This window comes from Bombus affinis, chromosome 5 (genome assembly GCF_024516045.1).
Source record: "Bombus affinis isolate iyBomAffi1 chromosome 5, iyBomAffi1.2, whole genome shotgun sequence".
Lineage (NCBI taxonomy): Eukaryota > Metazoa > Arthropoda > Insecta > Hymenoptera > Apidae > Bombus > Bombus affinis.
In genome coordinates, this window is record NC_066348.1 from 13814851 (window position 1) to 13834462 (window position 19612).

Consider the following 19612-nt stretch of genomic DNA (forward strand, 5'->3'; position numbering starts at 1 on the left):
CATGAAACAAAACCGTCCCCTTTTTTATTGTCTTGAATGCTTCGCTGATTCTCGACGACGACATGTGACGGAGTAACGAGGCAGGAATACAGATTTATCATTTCCACAACGAAATTTCGCACGTTATTGCTTCTTTATTTTCCTGTTGCGACATCGTGGATTAACATTACATCATGAATTTTGCATTTAAACAGTGTTCGGTGATTGGAGTAAGAAACAAGCGAATGGGAAAGCAGGCTGAATGGATAGTCGGAGATGATTGGTTGGTTATGTTATATATTAATTACACTTGAAATGACTCCGACCAATAAATAATTTCGAATTGAAATTTTTCTGGTTAGATAAGCGCCATCTATATACGCGTTATCATTGGCGACTATCGTGTCTACCCTAGCAATTTTATGTTTTTGCTTATCTGACGTGGCAAGATGCTTATCTAATAAATTATGTACGCATCAGTGGCGTGGCGAGTTATTGGCACGCAATCGTAGAGTTACATACTACGTTCGTGTCGATAACAGAGATATTAGGTCACGTGTTTTTCTATAGATATTTTTTATCGGGGAGACAAACATAATTTTCTTAACAATCGTCCTAGTTTTTATTCGCTCACAATGCTCTTTTTTATTAAACATGTTATTTTTATCGATATTCAATAGCCGAGTTATAATTTTTAGAACAATCCAGTTTAAAAAAGAAGCATACAATTCAATGAAACCGACCAGTTCTACGAATGGTTAGGTAATAAAGAACAAAATCTGATAAAACAATCAAATGCTTTATTGTACGTAATTTGGTCAACACCTTTATCATTACAGGAGTTACAGGATATGTAATTTTATATTATTCAGAGGTAGAATTCAGTAATTTATATCAACCTGAGTCATTTTCTCATTATCGCGGAAAAATACTGACTTTTATGTAGATATTCATGTCTAAGTTCACACATAATTATGTACATATATACTTTTACCACACGTAAATAAAGCTTCGACTACGCGTACTACATATTTTCGTTACTTTGAAAACACGATATTTCTGTGTCGTTACCAAAACAGATTTTCAGATTACCTTTTTTTCAAATTTACCAACATTAATGCATACTTTCGTCATTAAACTTTAATTATCGATCCAAAATAATTTTTCCTAATTATCCAGAAAACTCTTTATTATCGACTAATTTTCATGTGCACTCTTCCTAATTCATTTTCTTATCTTTACAATCGACCCAATGGCTTTGACCAAGTCAAGGTCATCACGATTAAAGTACATCAGACTATCGTGCTTGTTGACTCGAGTGTTCAAAGTGGTTTATCCTCGTCGATAGGAATTGGACTTCCAAAAGCTCTTTCAGTAGTTTCGTCCTCTTTCTCTTTGAATTTTCTTGGTGTCCTTATCGAATGGTCTTCGGGTTCCGGTGTGCCGAACGGGGACGAGATGTGTGATACCGCCGGAAATGGCGCTGTTGGCGCCTCTGACTCAGCTGTGTCCGGCGTTGAGTTCGCCATCTCCAGAGGACCGCTGAGTATCGAGTCTGGGGATTCGTTGTACGAATGGTCGGTTGGTTGAACCGGTTCGCCCAGGAGATCGTTCGTCTCCGATAGTCTTCGTTCTTCAGGCACTGTCGAGGTGCGACGCATGCTCGGCTTTTTGTACCTGTTACCATGCGTTCCTTCAATTAGTAGGTAGAATGGTACTGATTATATCAGGCAGCATAACACATTGTAGACTAAAGTCTTGGTAAGTTTCTGAGTGAACTTGAGCAAAATTTTAGAAAATTTTATTTTACGTGGCTAGAGATTACCACTAGAATCATACCATAAAAATATGGTGGGTTTCAGACTTTTTAATTTTTTAATTACTAAAAATATGCAAGTCTGCGGATATTTATGCAAATTCATATTTTTGTGAATATAATTATAAAAATGAAACTCAGATATTTTATATATTTTTATGTGCATTTAGTACACTTTTGATTTTTAAATCCTTTACAGATCCATTTACATTCGCAGCTTAATAATTTCTATTAGCAAAAACAATGTTTTTATTGAAATAATTATAGCTATTTCATTTCATTATTTTAATTATAGTCATATGCGTGTAATATACTTTAATAAACATCACAGGATAATTATTTTATCATTAAAGAGATCAAGTTTGATAGAATATACAGCAAAACTTCTAGTCCACAATGTGGTAATTATTTCTTGATTTATTTAAAAAAGATATAATTAATTGGAATACATTTGAAGCGAATTCCAATGTCGATTTGCATTGCAATTGGCTTTGATAGGAGACTAAGGCTTATTGATTTGAATATCGTATTGGCTCTAGCATTATGATGATTTATTTAGTGCTACTTACTGATTAATGTCTATCGGTGATATAGCTTGATCCGGACTCATTCTCGTCGTCCCGTTCCCGTTGTCCCATGAATTGTGTCGACGATGATGACTCTTGTCTTTGTATGCTTCTGCTATGTTATTATAACTCCCTACGATTCTACGTTTATCTAGTTCTTTCTGAATCTTCTCTGGCATACTACTAGCAGATCTATATAATCCATTCCTGATCATATCCTACAAATTTAAATTTCTGTTATATCTTTTAAACATTACTTTGCTATATAAAGTATTGAAAAATAATTAATAATATTAAATAATATTATTAAAAAATAATTAAATAGATGCAGCGAATACAATGATAGAGAAAGAAAAGGTTAAAAGATTTCGACATACACTCGAAAGAGGCGTAGGTTCGACGTTAGGGTTGGTCCAAACATTGGTAGCGCCAGGTGCGTCCTCGTTATTGTTATCGTTCAACATTTCCGCCGAATAGGTTGGTCTGGCAGGTATAATTGGCGACCGACAACACACTCTACAGTAATAAAATCTACCGGATTAATTGTATGTCGAGGTCGTCTTAAAATCCTGCTGTACTTACGAGTTAACGTCCTCGAGTTTCTTCAGTAACCTTTCGTTTTCTCTGCATACGAGTTCTTGGTCCCGTATCACTTGTTCCCTCGTAGCATATAATTCTGCATTTTCTCGACGGAGAGCTTCGTTCTCGGTAATATACGCGTGGATAAGTTGACTTAATTCGGGTCGTTCCATTTCGGATAGTTTACTCAAATCTACCACCGGAGGTGTCAATGGCACTCTTCTTTCAGCTATGAAAGATTATTTAAGGAGAAATTTTATAATTTTGCCTTTCTCGTTTTAATTATATTAAATCGTTGTTACTAAATTTTGGATTAAATCTTTTTATTAAACTCATTATTATATTAAATCTTTCTTATTAATTGACATATGATACTTACTTTTGGACTCACTACGAACTATATTCGATGCATCACCATTTAAATGAAGAGCCGCGCGCAGATGTTCGTTTTCCGTTTGAAGAGCTCCTACTTCTCGTTTTAAACTGAGAATCAGAGCTTCTCGAGCATCCTATATAAAAGCAAATTCTATTTGTATTTCATGTTTTCTATATACTTATAATTTACAATTAATATACCTCACTCACCATCACCACGATAGGTTTCGTTCGAATCTTCTTCACCCTCGCCGCGTACCTCAACGTATTCAACGTTTCGCTCGCGTTCGACTTAGCTGGCGAAATACAGGCGATCTAAAATTCAATTAAACCATCCAATCAGTTATACCGATTGAGCGTATAATTATTAAGTTGTCCTTGTTAGAATAATTTGATTTACCATTAATGTAACGCCATTTCCCGCCAAACTGTCGGCTAGAAGCTTAGTCAGTTTGCTGTCTCGATACGGAATGTGACCACCCTTGCGTTTTCCATCGCTCAAAGAGGCTATGCAGTAACCTTCAAAGTAAAAAGTGTCAATCTCAAAAGAAGTCGGAGAAACTTTTCTGTAACCTAAAGTCGTTTCCATGCAATTCGCGCTGTCACGTTCGTTTATCGATCGTCACATAGAAGTCGATGTTGCGGGTGAAGTCTGCGCCCTTTTGTTCATCGAAATCGATTTTTACAATCCTTGCGCATAATTGATAACGTAAAGTTTCATCGTAATACTAAACGGGGTTCGATTAATTTGATATTGAACATTCGACAAAGTTCTGCTTCGAAATAGACTTTGAAAGAAGACAACTCGAAGATCGAACCCTTTTAGTATTTCAGTGCTTAATTCGCGTTGTATTTTTTCTTATAACTTTTTGATAATCGTACCTAGAACCATGAGACTTTTATTGATATTATTCGCTTCCTCCAGAGTCTTCCCTTCGCTTTGTGTTTTCTTCGTCATCTCACTTCCAGCCAGATCGACGAAGTTAATTTTCCCTTGTCTCGATATAAACACGCTGTTATCCATCTGTCGATAGTAATATTTGCATAAAATTTGTCTTTATCGTACGATAATTTGGACACTCACCTGTTGTTCAGACGTGATGCTGACAGTGAGAATACTGTGACTTCTACTGGAATAGTCGTTCATATTGTGCGAACCAACTTTTCTATTTCTCATCCCTGAAAAATCATATTACTATAAATACGCTTTCCTAACATTTGGAAAATTTCTTAAAGTAATGTCAGCAAATTAAAATATTTATGGATTGTCTATCTTCTTAAAAAAGTCTGTGAATTTTACTATATCTTTTAATAGGATTTATCGCGTTTGATATTTTCACAATGAAACACGTGCTGCGTGTAAGGAATGGTAAAGGGGTTTAAAGTCCATCTATCGAGGGTGCAAAGAGCGAAGATCAATAACACGACTACCTTCTTCGAGAACCGCCAGAAGATCATCGAGTTCCTCGCACTCAACAGTGAAAAGGTTCTCAACGAAGAAGCCTCGTGTCTTTTTGCTCCACCGTACCATTAGGGGTTTCCTCGACGTGCCAGGATTTAACAGATCTATTACCTGCGGTTCAAAGATAAACGATGCCCTGTAAATCGGTGACGAAGCTCTTCTCTCTTTCCACGGAATATCCACTGACCTTTTCGTTGTAGATCTCCAGAAAGGAAGCTTTTAACACGAAATTACAATCTTGTCGTTCTTGCAACAACTTAAACAGGTAGACGAAAGACCGGAAGACCAGGCCGTGTTGCTCCGAATAAGGGTTCATCCTTTCGAACTGCTTAAGAGAAAAACATTCATTGACGATTCTTGTAATTTGATAAAAAGCGCTTCTTTGCGTGATTTTACTTTCATCGTAAAATTTAGTTCATTAATAATAACAAAGTTTAATTAACTATCATTAAATCTTAAAACAAGATTCCATCTTTTAATTCAATTCTCCTATGTAATATTATATATTGAATTAATTAGTAAAACAAAAAGTTAACCAACCGAAGATTTTTACACCACTGAAATTTGAAAATAGCAAGTATACAAATGCCAAGAGTAGTGTAAAGCGCCATGTTTAATAATTCGAACACTTTCATTGATAATTTGTTTGTTTTTGCGATCACGTATAACATTGCCCGAGCGGTAAACGAGTATCGTTTAGATATACCGTCATTATCTTATCTACGCACGTCGAACAACATTAACCTTTCTGTTACATTCATACACGGCCTTCACTTCAACTCGATCAACTATTTTAATACATTATTCGTAATCGCCTTTTGCTATTCTTACGCTTCTTGGCGAGTGTTTCTGGAAACTCGGTTTTTTCTAACGGAAATTCCGATGGAAAACCATACTCGGTTTTAAAAAACCAGCGTGTAAGACCGATGAATTTGCATCTGAAAAGTAGGTAAAAAGTTGACGAAGGAATCTTCTTCGCTAACCATTTCTGGAGGCCCTGTGAGGGTGTGAGTTTTTCCGCTTCCGGTTTGCCCGTAGCAAAACGCGGTACAGCTGAATCCTTCTACCGCCATTTCAATAAGCTTTTTCACACCAGAGAATTGCAAGATGTCCTCCTGAGTGGCCGTGGGCTCGAACACCACGTTGTACGAAAATAATTTGCCCTTCTTGTCCCCGCTGCTTGGAAATCCGTCGCACTGTGCAAGGTTGAACGATAAAAATCCATATGATTCACGATAATTTCGTTTAGGTATTTTTAATTAAACGCGAGGAGGCTGGCAAGAGAAGCAAAAATGATATCGAATCATCGACGAATTATCCGAGCTCGCAACGTTTCTTCAAATTAATCAGAGGACATAAGTAAGATATACTTACGTATATCTGTCCATCTCCGGGAAATTGTACGGCCATATCGTCGCCGGCTTTAATTTCCTTGCTATTAAGCGGACGTACTCTACAAAATGATGGATTAACCAGGAAAATTATGTAAATTTAATATTACACTTGCGATCATCCCTTGCAAGTTTAATAAACGTATCTGAGTTAATTAATCAATGGTGTTCTTACCTGACAACGACATTTATGTTGTTCTCTGGAAGCCAATTCTTGGTGGCGATCACTCTCTTATCACCGTCTACCAGTCTCTCGATACTACCAGTCCTGGAATCGAAACAAGCAAACAAACGATAACGATTTTCAAACGGTGTAGAGAGGCTGTTGGGTTTCTGTAGAAGCGTAAAATCGTTCTCGATCATGATCGAACGCTTCAACAGGAGTAACCCATCTGGCAATTCGTGATTGACCTGCTATCATGGCGGCTAAATAATTGAGGAAGTTCAATCAATTGGTCTAACTGAAACCGTCAGGAAAAATCGCGTGATTGACCAGGCTCGTTTATGAGTTCGTCTTTTTTCCTTCTGCACCACGGAGCTAATCGTAGTATTGAAAAATCGTTTCGACCTCAGTCAATAATTCACGAGAGCTTGATTACCGAACTCGACAGCCTTGATTGATTGCCAGGATAAACAATACTTTACGATTATTGTTCATCGTACTTACGTACACGTAATAACGTACGATATCGATGTATCGCTCTTTATTAATCGTAAGTGGTTTAAATAAATCCCCAATGAAAAATTGGTGTAATTTGTTTTAAATATTATTCGCAAATAATTTTTAATTAAGCGACTACCAAGGTGGAATTTTTCTTCCACCGAATGGAATAATTGTTACACTTCTATAATACGATATTGCAGCGTCCAAAGATCGTTCAAACTTTCGAAACAGCAATGCTTTCAAAGATTATCGCAATTTTAAACATTTGCAACTTTTAAAGATTATTCAATCAAGCTTTGAAATTTTCAAAGATTACTCTAACTTTCAAAATTTCAATTTGCAAACTTGTTATTCGAGCTTGCAAAGTTGCGACGTTTTCAAAGAATATCGTAAATATTCGCGTTCTAATGTTATCAACTACAAGTACAATATTTTTCCAACGAAGCCGATAACATTGGTATGACAACCGTTAAAGTCTAAAATTATTCGTACAGAAACTGCGATTTCGCGTTCGTTTAATTGATGCACGTTGCACAAGACATGCATGACTTGCGAAACTTTTCCATTTCCTTGGTTGGTAGTAAGGGTCATTGACGGTGTATACACTTGTGACAGGAACAACGTGTTTACTATTATTTCACTATAGCACAGTATGTCATAATTCCTCGAGAATCGTAATACGCAGTTCTTATTCCGGGCCTATCGCAACAATGACATTTATTGCGTATTATAGTTTCATGTGTGACGTCGAGCAATTCGTTGTCTTCAAGACATAGAAAGAATTACCTTTTAACATACCTTCAATCGAGAATTACAATTACTTTAAAAGCGTGGAGTGTATATATCGTAGAAAACGTGAATCGAGCACTCGAACGTGTGACATTGATGGGCAACGATCGATAAAGCTTTCTCAAATTGCCATCGCTTCAAACGTTTTAACGAACCTCATGAAAAATTGTAATGGACGTTACCAGTAGGTAAGTATTTTCTATTCGTTTCATTTGTTAACGCACTTTCATTATTTTGATATAAATCATGTTTCACGTGCTTTATTTCTTTAATCACGCGAACGATTATTCCCGTAGATGATGTTTATCGATCCAAGTTGTACGAAACGGATCGATTTTTAAGGCGCAGAAATGTTCGGTTAATTGTTCAGATTCAAAATGAATATTTTTCTTTATTTACGCATGACTTTGATGACGTTGGCGAATCGACGATGGACCTAAAATCTATTTGTATTTTACTCATTTGTAATTCGATTCGCGATCCAAGTTACATCGATTGCTATTAATATCGTCTGAGAACATTTTATGTGCGTTTTAATTACTTTCGTTGTTATTCTTCTTACGATTCCATTCGATGATGATTCTCTGTTTGGCGGAAGCTCTTTGCTCGAATAGAAAATACAGAATTAACACCAATTTGAAGACTGAAAGTTGGAAATCGTTTCATTGGGATAATATCAATTGATATATGTAATATGTGTTTCAACGTTTTTGAGATTATATCATATTCAACGCTTTGGAGATTTTATTATCAACTTTGATAAATTAATATACAATTCTAAATAGTACTTTTTAGTTTTAATTACAGCTAATTCTCCGGAGTTCTTAGAATTAAGGAAACAAACATTACAATCAGCCCTCAATAATTCTTACGCAAGAAAAAATAAAAATATCAGGTACATTCAGTTTTCCGTAATTCTAATATAATAGAAAAAGAAAAAAAATAGAATAAAACACTAGTTTTCTCTGTTTTATTGAACTTTTCCCTCTGCGCTATTATTCATTTTTCGCCATAAAGTAGCACGAGTCATCCTATCGCAGGAAAAATGCTCGTTTCACGTGTCTAACTACTGAGATCTCTTTCCATGGGCACACGTTTTGCGATCGTCGTGATATTGACCGTCAGAAAGAGACAGTCGAGCAAGGTCTCCCAATCGATACACGGCATCGAAATGTGTCGCAATTGCGACGTATGTGTCTATCAATGTTGGTATTCCCGTACGTTATATCTACGCGAAACGATTAAGGTGAATTTACACGAGGATGCAACCCCTCACACGGAGAATTAAATCGAATGATATAGAAAGCCTCGTCGACGCGTCACATCGATCTATCTCTAGCCTGGATCTCGAGGACAATTTCTAGAAAACGATTCGACACTCTAATTTCACTGTCAGAATTCTCTTGACAATTTATTTATGGGTTTTTCCTCCGAAGCCGTTAAACTCGCCGTTCGATCAATTCAATTCTAGCTTTCCGCTAGATTGGAAGTTAATTCTGTATTCTTATGTCGTCGCGATCGTCGAGCATCACTCGCCATAATTTCCTACCGGTAGTTTTCCATTAGTCAATATTTTTTCTCCCGTTCTCTTTTCCACTTTTAACATAATGTATTCACAAAGTGTCAAGATTTTTACGATCTTTCTTCTCTTCACGTGGCCTACTATCAATATCTCTTTTCTTATCGTCCTTTTTGTTTTGTACTTTACAGCTTGAGTAAATCAAGAGAATTTCGCGTGTTATCAATTGTCAATTCGGTACTTATCATTAAGTAATTCCTAGTAAATTATACCATTTTGGTTCCTATTGTCCGAATGTTATCTTAAAAGTTGATAAAGAAAACAATTCTTTTATTCTACGAATAGACGATATTGTTCTAATGCATATTGCATATGTTCGAGTTATAGAATATTTGTAAATTGTTCGATGGCAAAACTGTCGTCGTATGAGGAAATACCGACGTAGAACGTATCTTAATGGAAAAAAAGAGAACGAAAATAATTCTCACATCGATTGTTTGGTGCGACGCGTCAGTTTCTCGCAGAAATGTTCAGCCAGATCGATAGTTTCTACGTAAACGTTTGCTTACAGTATCCACTTACATGAAATTGCTGTAAAAGCATTAATATTCCATCCGACAGTGTTAATACGAGTTACACGAGATACTTCCATTGGTCGAAGGAGTGAAAATTACGTACTTATCTATTTTTACTCAACAGATCATTTCTAAATGATGTGAACTTAAATGTGTAACAAGAAGAAAAAGCCAAACTATTCATTAGAATCATTAATATTTTTCTATGACGATATGATTTGTAGAACGTAATCGACTACAGATGATCGTATAATGATAAAATAATAGCGTAATAATATATGATAATAATAATAATAGATGATTTAAATTTAAATGTGACGAAAAGAAAAAGCTATGCTATATATTAAGAACTATTAACATTCTTCTTTAACCACATGCTCTTGAAATTGATTAAATCTAGTTTAATAATGAAGAAATAATAATATAATAATATATAACACAGCGTGATGAGAAGAAAAAGCTAAACTGTTAAAAACATTCGTTATTACGTGGTAATCGATTAAAGCTGATCTAATAACGATAACAAATAATGATAAAACAAAAATATCAGATAAAAACGAGGACGAATACTTACTCGCTTCCACGAGACTGTTGAAGGCTACTTTTCGTGACTACTTTAATTGTAGAATTGCTCTTTCCTGGACTACTTCCCCTGGAAGTAGTGTGATCCGCGGGACTATTGCCGCGTGATACGCGGCTCTTCCCTTTATCCTTCTTCGCATTTTCTTTTTGAAGACTGTCGCCTCGGGAAGGCGATGGACTTTTCACAAGCACCATCCGTCAACCTTCAAGAGCGTCATAAACAGGGATTAATGAAATACAATCGTATCAAAGTAACGCATGACCATCGTCATAATTACCAATTAACGAGATACAATCCCGCTAGTACAACTAATGGAATCAATAAAATGTAATTAATAGAATTAATACAGAGAAATAGAAATTGATCTGGACATAAATTCAGGCCAAGTACCTACATACAGTATAATTTAATCTCGTTTAAATTAATTTTAAGTCGTGCGATCGGTGTCGTTCTCACGAGATATCTCGAGTCATCATGAACAATCGGACCCATTTGAAGATGGATCATCGCAGAAGATCGAGAAGTGAAATGCTTCATTTTCCGGGATTCACAATAGTGAAAGCCTTTTCGAATGAATTTAATCCTGCCCGACAAGGAGTACGAAAATTTATACAACAACGAACCGGTTAATTACACGTATTCGCTTACATGTGCGATGATAATTACATGCGTTGCCGTAATTGAAGCGAAAGTTTCGCCGCTAATTGCGATTCTACCGTAGAAATCCTTCAGTCATCTGTCATCGATAAGCGAATCGTGATTGTGAATTAAACATAAACGTAAGTATACGCTTTTTCGAAATATTTTCTTTTTCGGCTGTGTTTAATAAATGGCTGTGTTTAATAAATTTAATACGGCTGTATTTAAATAAATGAAACTGTGACGAAATGAAAGTGTAAAGTACGATCGTATTAATCAACGCGTGTTTTTCTGTTTCTGTCGGGTTAAGAAGGCTAGAAAAAATGTTATGTAGATCATGAGACTCGGTTGTTTCGCGACTACGTTCCGCTCGGTTCGTTTTACACCTTTCATTTTGCACCTTTCCTTTTTACAACAATTAACGTGAAGGTAGTGGTTTACTGCGATTTTGAAAGTGAAAGCCAATAAGAGCGACGGTAGAACTGTTCCGCGCGGATTCACGCGATCGATTTGCTTCAAATGTGTCCGAATCTTAAAAGTTTGATAATCGTAGAAATATAGTAAACGTCCCGAAATGATAACGCCAATAACCCTCCTTTCTTTTAATGCCGATTCTTCCTAACTAGCTAGAAATTCATGCGACAATGAAAGAAAGAAGACTATTATAGCAATAGGAAAGAATGCATTTTATTGCCACATTTATTACGGTGAATTCTTTTACAATTTTTACGTCGTAAGCGTTCAGATTGAACACATTTCCTATAATTTTCTAGGAAACAGTTCTAAAAGATATTTACACTCTAGGCATAGACAGCCCAGTGTAGAAATTTCCAAATTCGGATAGTGAAATTCCGTAATATCAAGAACACGTCATAAATATTGCTACATATATATATCAATTTCTGCTAACTCCATATTCAATTCCAGATGACGAGAATCCATCAAATAAATACACTTACATTCGAAATTTCATAGATCGATCAAAACTGTCCCATCACCCAAACTTCTTCATCGATTTCTCCCTCTGCTGTTCAGCTTCTGTAAATCTTCTTATATCACTTTTAATAATCCAATATCCAATTTCTAACTCTATCTCTGAAGATTTTACGCGACAGTGTCCAATTTCTAGCAATCTCTGAAGATTAACACAATGGTGTCTCGATTAACATGTACGTTTTAAGGATAACGGAAACTCGTGCAATAGGAACAACAGACAGCACGCTACTGACACTTAGCAGGGGTGCTTTCGCGGAGGGTGGTAGTTTTCCCTACAGCGGACGTTTCGTGGACACCGATCGAAACTGGTGTCTAACTCATCGTTGTTCGGACGCATCGTGTTCCCCTTTCGTCCCTGGCCACGGTCATCGTCCACGTGGGCCCCGCTGTTATATCAGAGTTAGAATGAGCTTGATATACGTTGCATGCAGGTAGACATCGTTGATCAATGGGCCAGTAGGCTGTCTTGACTTCTGACGCAAGTCGCATCATGGAAATAAACTAACCGTCGAACAGTGACAGCCCTTATGAACGTAAAACGACATAAATCACACAAATATTTAATTAACCGACTACTGAAAATTTCATATTCAACAGAGACCTTGAGGCCCATGAAATATGAAGAGACTAACATTCCGCGATTTTCGACTGTAATATTAACTACGCCGAAATGTCTCGTTATATTTTGTGTCTCGCATCCCTGACGATGTTACGATTACATGTAAAATTTAACAGATCGCAGGATTTCTGAATTAATATGTCCACTACTATTGAAATATGATCATTCATTACTGGAATCTAATTAGGTACACTTCTCACCGTTTTCTTCACCTGTCTAAATTATTTTGTCGAAATGTACAAAAATTAAAGTACGACGATTGTGATCACAGCGTTTCTTAATTGATCGCATGGACGTGATATATACAATAACAGCAATGATTCTATTTTTAATATCTAACGCTATTATAGATGCAAGACGTGAAATGTTTTATGAAAGAAGTAGGGTATTTGTGGATCCTCGAGTTCTCTAATTGTAAGCATCAGCTTCCTGTCAGTGAAGGCGAGGAAAAAGCAAAAGGGGAATCATGGACGTGCAGAGCTGTTCGACTTGAAAATTACGGGAGGATCTCCGTGGAAATGACCAGCTATAAATACACGAGAGTCGACGGGGCTGCGCTGTAAACTTTATTGCCGCTCGTTTTCCGTAGCGGGCTACCCGCGAAGAAGAAGAAAACGCTCTCGAAAAATTCTTGCGCTTACAGCAACCCTCGTTTTGCCGTCGGTATTTTTGCACCGGGCATCTTCATCCTTGGCCGCGTAGCTCGAGAGTTTTTTTATCGGCTTTACCGTGCCGTCGACTCTGAAACGTTGTTCGTCTTCTCGGTTCGTTGCCTCGTTCCTTACAACCGTCAAATGAGAGAAAAGAAATGTCAAAAGAAGATGTGAAAATAGTTAGGAGTATTTACTCGTTTACTCTTTTCGCCGAGTGTAATTAATAATTGTGTCAATCATGGTCGTGTTTCAAACACTGGCTAACGGTTACAGAACTAGCATAGCGGTATTTATCGTAAGACCAGATGGAACACACGTGGAATGATAATCGTCTTGTTCCTTGCATTTAGATGCACTGAAACGGGAACCATGATCTTCTTTGAGGCTGTCTGTAGACAAGTATGAATCATCGGTGTAATACTAATGAATTTTGAGTATGCCACAGGGTCTGGTTCAAATTGCTCTAAAAATATTATTTATAAGTTGCGAGGAAAGTAGAGAAACGCGGATATTGAGTTATTTTGTCTTGTTACGAGATTCCTGTTGGCCACGCTTGTCACGAGATTAATGATGGAAAGCCGGGTATCTGCGAAGTACTTTTTGCCTGCGTACCTTCGGGCTCGAGAGTCACTGACAATTCGAAACGAACAGGAAGTGGGTTGATCGTTGCCTATACGTAAACAACGAGATCATAATATTAGATTCTATATTATGTATATCAGTATTTACAGCTAATAAATTACATAAACGATGATGCAAGCAATTTTTCAAATTCATTATGATGGATGCTTATCTAACTATTTCACCAATTATTAGCAAGCAAAGTACTGTCGTGGCTTGACAGGGCGAACAACATGTTCTTAACATAAACTGACGAGAGAAAGCATTTGCATAACGTTAAAATAATTTCGTGCAAAGGAGATGCATCTCTTTGGAAATAATCAAGAGTAAAGGATAGGAGGATTTATCATTCGAAGGTGCGAATTATCATTGCAAAGTAGAGGATACCCGAGAGCTATAGGTTATTCCAGGGCGAAAGTGGCATTTATCGTACTTCGTGCCAACTTGCTTGGCTGACATTAAGCCGAGTGCAGACGATGCTTGCACGCGTGCAGCCTTAATACCGGTTTAGCGTGAGGGGTCGCGACGCCAGTCACATACTCTTCATAAATAAATAATTATTTTAAAATATAATCGTCAACTAACGGAGATTTAATTGACCATTAGTCCTTAATCGATGTTTCCTATAAAGACATTCGAATATAGGTCTGTTTCGTGACTATACTTACACGTTCATTTGGCAACGAAGTAAGCAAGTACAATTTTCAAAAAATACTGCTAAATTTCCGTATTACCAAATAAGTCCAATGTTTAACAATGTTCAAATGATTACAGAAAAACTGGCTTTATATTCAAGTACATGTATACAAACGCGGAAGAGTGGACTATAAGTGAATTATAGCATAAAAGGGCGATGCACATTTTGGCTTCCTAATAGTTGCAGTTTCCCGGCCGATCACCGCTGCAGCAATCATTAAGGGGTTGCAAACACTTGCAACTTCTGTACCACGCTTGATCTCGTTTAATTTTAATCAGATACCAATTGTGCAGACACATGCGGCTTAAAATAGCACCCTGTAATTGCTTCGATTATCGATATTTTTCTACTACAACCATTCCGTTATTATCTTTCCCTGTTGTTCCTTGCAATTAGAAATAAGTTAATCTTAATAATATTTTTCGTTTACACCTCGTTTTGCCGCGTTTGTTTAATTAGCCTCGGTATAAGCAGCTATTTATCTAATATTGAATTTGCTAAGTTCAACGAATTCCCGGAAGCGTAACAAAGTTGAGTACACTTAATTATACAGGAAGTATACTTAGGTCGTTAGGGAGTAACGTTTTATTCGAGACGAAAGGAAATGCGTGCGCGCCTTTCCATTCATTTAGATTACTCCCTGAAACGCTTTCTTTGTGTACTATATATTTGTGTACTTATGTTTCGCTTTTCCTTTTTTCGCCAACCGCTAGATATCGATCGGCGACTTAAACGACGCTCGCACAGATAGTAATTTAAATTAATTACAAACATCGCCGAGACCAGCGGATCGAGCAATAACTGTATATTTTTGAAACTATGCAAATCTTTCTTATAAAACTTGTCTCCTTAATCGTAACCAAAAAAATCATTCGACATTTAATACAAAAATAATACAAAATAAAATTGTATATTTTAATAATAATCTTGACAAACTATTTCGATAAAATTTGATTACATATGCTTCCATGATTTGGAAGAAAAAAGAGTCATAATGTTCGACAGATAAGTTTTATATATGGATAGATCACAATCATAGTATGTATTTCCTAAGAAGACCAATAATCGTGATCGTCTATACATAACCTCGAACGTGCGTGGCATACTAGCAATCCCATATAGACTCTTTCGAGACGTTTCTAATTCCATCACGCTTTCGAAACGGACCCAAAAGCAGTGCCCTCTAGTTTAACGCGGGAACTTAATATCTCTGATTTCTTTGTAATATAACAAATTTTCCAAAAAATACGTATTTTCTCATACACTAACATTTGTGCATCGTCAGCCGAATACTCAAACGTTCACACACATAACATATACATTCGTACGTATACGCACGTATCGACACATACAAACACGACCACGCGGAACACACGGAGGGAATGGGCTGTTTCTCCTTCTCTGTTGTGCCTTCAAACGTCTTCCTCTTTTCCTCCACCACCTTCTTTCTACGGCACAGAGAGTTCCTTTAAGCCGGCAGTTTCGTGTGTTACACCGTGGCGTGTGCACATAAGATCCACATAAGTTTTATGTTCGAGGTGGGCACAAAAGGCACCCTGAGAGATCGGCGGTGGCTTTCTTCGGAGGAACAAGTTTTCCAGGTGTCATCCAGGTGTACGAACCGATAGTCCAGTCTCGTGTATGTACTCTCGTCCGTGATAAATAAAAGTAAAAGTCTCGTGGAATCGCTTTAAACGTATCGAACCGCGCGGATCTACAGTTTCGAAAGAGGACGTCTTTGTTCTGACGTTGGCGCTTCTTGTGATCGTAACTGTGATGTGACAAGTTTCGTGGATGAACTCTGTGTGACATTTATGACAAGCTGATCAGCTGGAACGTAAGTTTAATTTAACTCCTCGATACTATACGTGGTTCTGTTAACGTTTGGAAACTGTATTATAACTTATAACGTATTGGAGAGTTAAATGTGCCCAGCCATAAAGGTAACTAACAGTGTTTAGATAGCTGAAAAAAGCAATATTGTTAAGATGATGGCCACTTCCAGTAGATCTGAATTTATTAGTAAAGAGCACTTGACTTTTCTATGTTAATGATTTAACAGAAACCATAAATAACACAAAAGTATCTTCACTTACGAATAGTTCAAAAAATGAGTGGGGAATACAGTCCATATTAAGGTTAGCTTCCCTTGCATCCTTTTTATTCGAAAAATGTGCATAGACTGCATAAAAATTTGACTTTTATCCATGTGATAACGTATTTTTATGTGAAAAGTATTTTGCTTTTTGTTTACTTACAAGTTTAGTAAAAGATGGATACAAAGTTGCAAATGATGCGATACGATACCTATTCGATTAGTTTTTGTTGAAAATACACACAAAGCGGGAGGCGCGCAAGCTGCGTTTTATGTCATTGACATCTGGAACGTGAGTCACTGAAATGAAATCGCGAACATCTCGTGCTTTTATTAGGTGATGCACGGATTGCAGCAGATGCATCGTGAGGTGGTCTGTCACATTGAGTCGAGGATACTTTTTTCTCATAAATCAAGTACGTGACACGGTTTTCGTGTATAATTTACCTCGTAATCCACACTTGCAACATTCTTAAGTTAATCATATTCCAGAACAAAGTAATTTCAGGATAATGTTTTCATCTGTTACTTACAAATTCAAATTGTTGTTTTGAAATTTAAACAAATTTTAATTTATATAATATTGATTGATGGATGATTACTACATTCTACTATTCTGCATATATTCTAGCGTATCTATATGCAACAAATGCCTGTTGCATCATATCATGTTCGTTACAATTTACTCCTTCTTATCCCTGTTCTCTACTAGAATTTTATTTCAATTTGTGCCATATATATTTCAAGTGAAACAAACAACATCGACGCGTGACTTCTTTAACGTTTTCAAAGCCAAAGCGTTTAAATATTGATATATATTTAGAATAGGATTTATAGCGAACTATAATTGACCACGTGCAAGTGGAAGTTGGGTAAAAGGGTCAAGCGAATTTATTAAGGCGACGTTCGAAGAACCCGCTAAATCGTTGTTTGGATCGACGTATAGTTAACGGTTTAACTGCTTTGATAAAGATGTCATTGGTCAACCAAGGTTAGTTTTAAACTGTCCTTGTATTATAGGTTAGCAAAAAAAAAAAGGATAACAAGAGAAATGAATTATGCTTCGTCAAGAAAAATGTTTCAACCCGACATTTTTTAGCTATCTGTTTCCGTCGTTTTAACGAAAATCGCCTTAATAACAACGGTGACTTACGAGCTTTTTCTATCAGTTCTTATCACTTATCTTTTATCCAAATAAACGTTTTAGCCGTAACGACAAATGTCGCAAATATCACGAGTACACAATATCAAACAATTAAAATCATGAACTAGATAAGAAAAACATAGATCGAGGAAAAAAATGAAGGTTCGAACTTATAAGATGATCTACCAATTCTGAATCGGTCGGTATGATCGGGTATCGATAACGCTCGATATTCGATAGTCTGCCACTTACTCGTTGCAATGGACGGTGACGTCAAACTATTATACCCGTTGAGATAATACTTATCCAATACCGTCAAGTCGAATTTCTTCGATAAAAGATTATTATCGATGAATCATAATGTCAGTGTTTCCCAACTTATTAATTTGATTCCTAACGTATCTTTTTATCTGTTGAAAATCTCACTCGTATTAAGTTTGAAGATCGATCCTCAATCATGGCATCAATATCTTCCAACGTATAGTTCTGTTCCTTAAATTTTGTATAACTTTTGAAAATACCATTTGTGTTAAATTTGAGTCATTTTGTTATTGTTACCTAAATACCTAAGCCATAAAGCATACATGTAATCAAATAGTAAACTACTTGTTGATTTTCGAATCATACAGATTGGAAATTTTGCACAAACGGCACGTAGAAGATTTTAAGATATCTCCGCGATTTCACGAACGTGCTAGTCAACTATCTTTCTAGGAAACATCGGAGGAAGAAACCGGAGAAAAAAGCGGTGCATTGTTTCTCTGTCGGGCCGAGGAACATTCTATAACATGGAGCGAATCTTCCACGTTTTTTAGCTTCGTTTAAGGGTATATAGGGGACGAAGATTATAGGTTATTGTTTAGACAAAGACTCTTAACCTCGAAACACGCACGACGCCTGGAAAAAGTATAAATAATCGAGAAGAGGGATACCATATTTTATTGCTTCTTGGTCCATTAGTCTCTAATAGGTTGATCTCCCAACTAATAAGGTAAATCCTTGGTTTATCGATTGATTTAAGTAGATACATGACCTCTTGTCACTATGAACCTTGAAATTGAATATCTTAACTTCCAAATACATTAACTATCACACGATTTCACGTACATAAAACATCATGGAACACGCCGCAAGCAACTTTAACCTCATGTCCCATTATGGTTACCATTCTGGAAGGAGACAAACGATTATAAGAGGAAAACTTCACCTTGTCCGTTTGTTCTTCAAAATATTTGTTTATAGTTTGGTCATAGGTTAAAGACAAGATAACACAATTAAATACGATGAGTCACGATAAAGGTTGCGTAGCTATTTTTATGGGGGCAACATGCGCGACTCAGCCAGGTCTATTAGTCATGTCTGGACGTACGTTTTTTCCTCGAACAACTTGTTCGGTGCTTGCAGTATGTTTGACAGTTGCTATGGAACATTTCATATACCGAATAAAGAAAAGTTATTTATGTCCATCGCGATAAAAGAGAAGTATATTATAGAAGCTTTTTACCATCACACTATTTCGTTAACAAAAAGTTAGATATTAGTTGAGATAAAAGGAAAATACCATGGAAATTTATTGCCAACACGCTGTTTTGTTAATAAAGACTTAGATGTTTCTTTAAACATAATTATGTTGTGTATTCTATTATTATTATTATTATTATTATCATTAATATAAAGAAATATAAAAAGATATATAAAGAAATATAAAGAAATATAAAAAGAACTGAGGCATATCTGAATTAATTTAGTAAGTGTGTCGAATTGAATTCTCCAGCATTATAGCAAACCGATCGACCAAAAATTGTCAATCGTGGTGCTGAAGTCACCGTTTTAGCGCATTCCTATTACCA

General features: G+C 36.4%; 2 protein-coding genes and 2 long non-coding RNA genes across 10 annotated transcripts in view; 2 read left to right on the forward strand and 2 right to left on the reverse strand.

The window, feature by feature from the left end:
- Positions 1-759: 759 nt before the first annotated feature.
- LOC126915970 (kinesin-like protein KIF12) lies at positions 760-12229 on the reverse strand. 5 transcript variants are annotated; one of them, XM_050721261.1, is made up of 16 exons: positions 11897-12229; positions 10290-10500; positions 6344-6436; positions 6152-6230; positions 5761-5973; positions 4965-5105; positions 4747-4888; positions 4400-4494; positions 4198-4339; positions 3716-3834; positions 3526-3630; positions 3320-3449; positions 2944-3169; positions 2739-2892; positions 2365-2579; positions 760-1656 (listed from the first exon to the last, which is right to left on the reverse strand). In XM_050721261.1, exons 2-16 carry the CDS (start codon positions 10490-10492, stop codon positions 1302-1304), a joined length of 2412 nt encoding a protein of 803 aa, XP_050577218.1. In that variant the 5' UTR covers positions 10493-10500; positions 11897-12229; the 3' UTR covers positions 760-1301. The 5 variants fall into 5 exon arrangements, with proteins under 5 accessions (XP_050577218.1, XP_050577222.1, XP_050577219.1 ...); XM_050721265.1 differs by having other exon boundaries at positions 2739-2844; positions 11897-12228; XM_050721262.1 differs by having other exon boundaries at positions 4965-5102; positions 11897-12226.
- The window catches only part of LOC126915959 (unconventional myosin IC), a 35489-nt gene continuing 23374 nt past the window's right edge, over positions 7498-19612 (forward strand). The window contains exon 1 of one of the 2 annotated variants that reach the window (XM_050721219.1): positions 7498-7809. In XM_050721219.1, coding sequence (XP_050577176.1) covers positions 7793-7809 — 17 coding nt within the window. In that variant the 5' untranslated portion in view covers positions 7498-7792. Of the gene's footprint in view, positions 7810-15581; positions 16361-19612 lie in introns of those variants that run through there. The other variant, XM_050721221.1, reaches the window with a different exon arrangement.
- Positions 15418-18917, reverse strand: LOC126916044 (uncharacterized). 2 transcript variants are annotated; one of them, XR_007710398.1, is made up of 4 exons: positions 18695-18917; positions 16782-16903; positions 16620-16705; positions 15418-16488 (listed from the first exon to the last, which is right to left on the reverse strand). It is a non-coding gene; the product is annotated as an uncharacterized LOC126916044 (long non-coding RNA). The 2 variants fall into 2 exon arrangements; XR_007710397.1 differs by having other exon boundaries at positions 15418-16705.
- Positions 17319-19387, forward strand: LOC126916060 (uncharacterized). Its single transcript, XR_007710417.1, has 2 exons — positions 17319-18240; positions 18477-19387. It is a non-coding gene; the product is annotated as an uncharacterized LOC126916060 (long non-coding RNA).

Excerpts from the sequence above, each read along its gene's own strand:
- LOC126915970 (XM_050721261.1), bottom strand. The coding sequence starts at position 10,492 with ATGGTGCTTGTGAAAAGTCCATCGCCTTCCCGAGGCGACAGTCTTCAA. Across the intron at positions 4,340-4,399 it reads GCATCACGTCTGAACAACAG|ATGGATAACAGCGTGTTTAT; the intron begins GTGAGTGTCCAA and ends TACTATCGACAG. Across the intron at positions 3,450-3,525 it reads CGAAACCTATCGTGGTGATG|GATGCTCGAGAAGCTCTGAT; the intron begins GTGAGTGAGGTA and ends GCTTTTATATAG.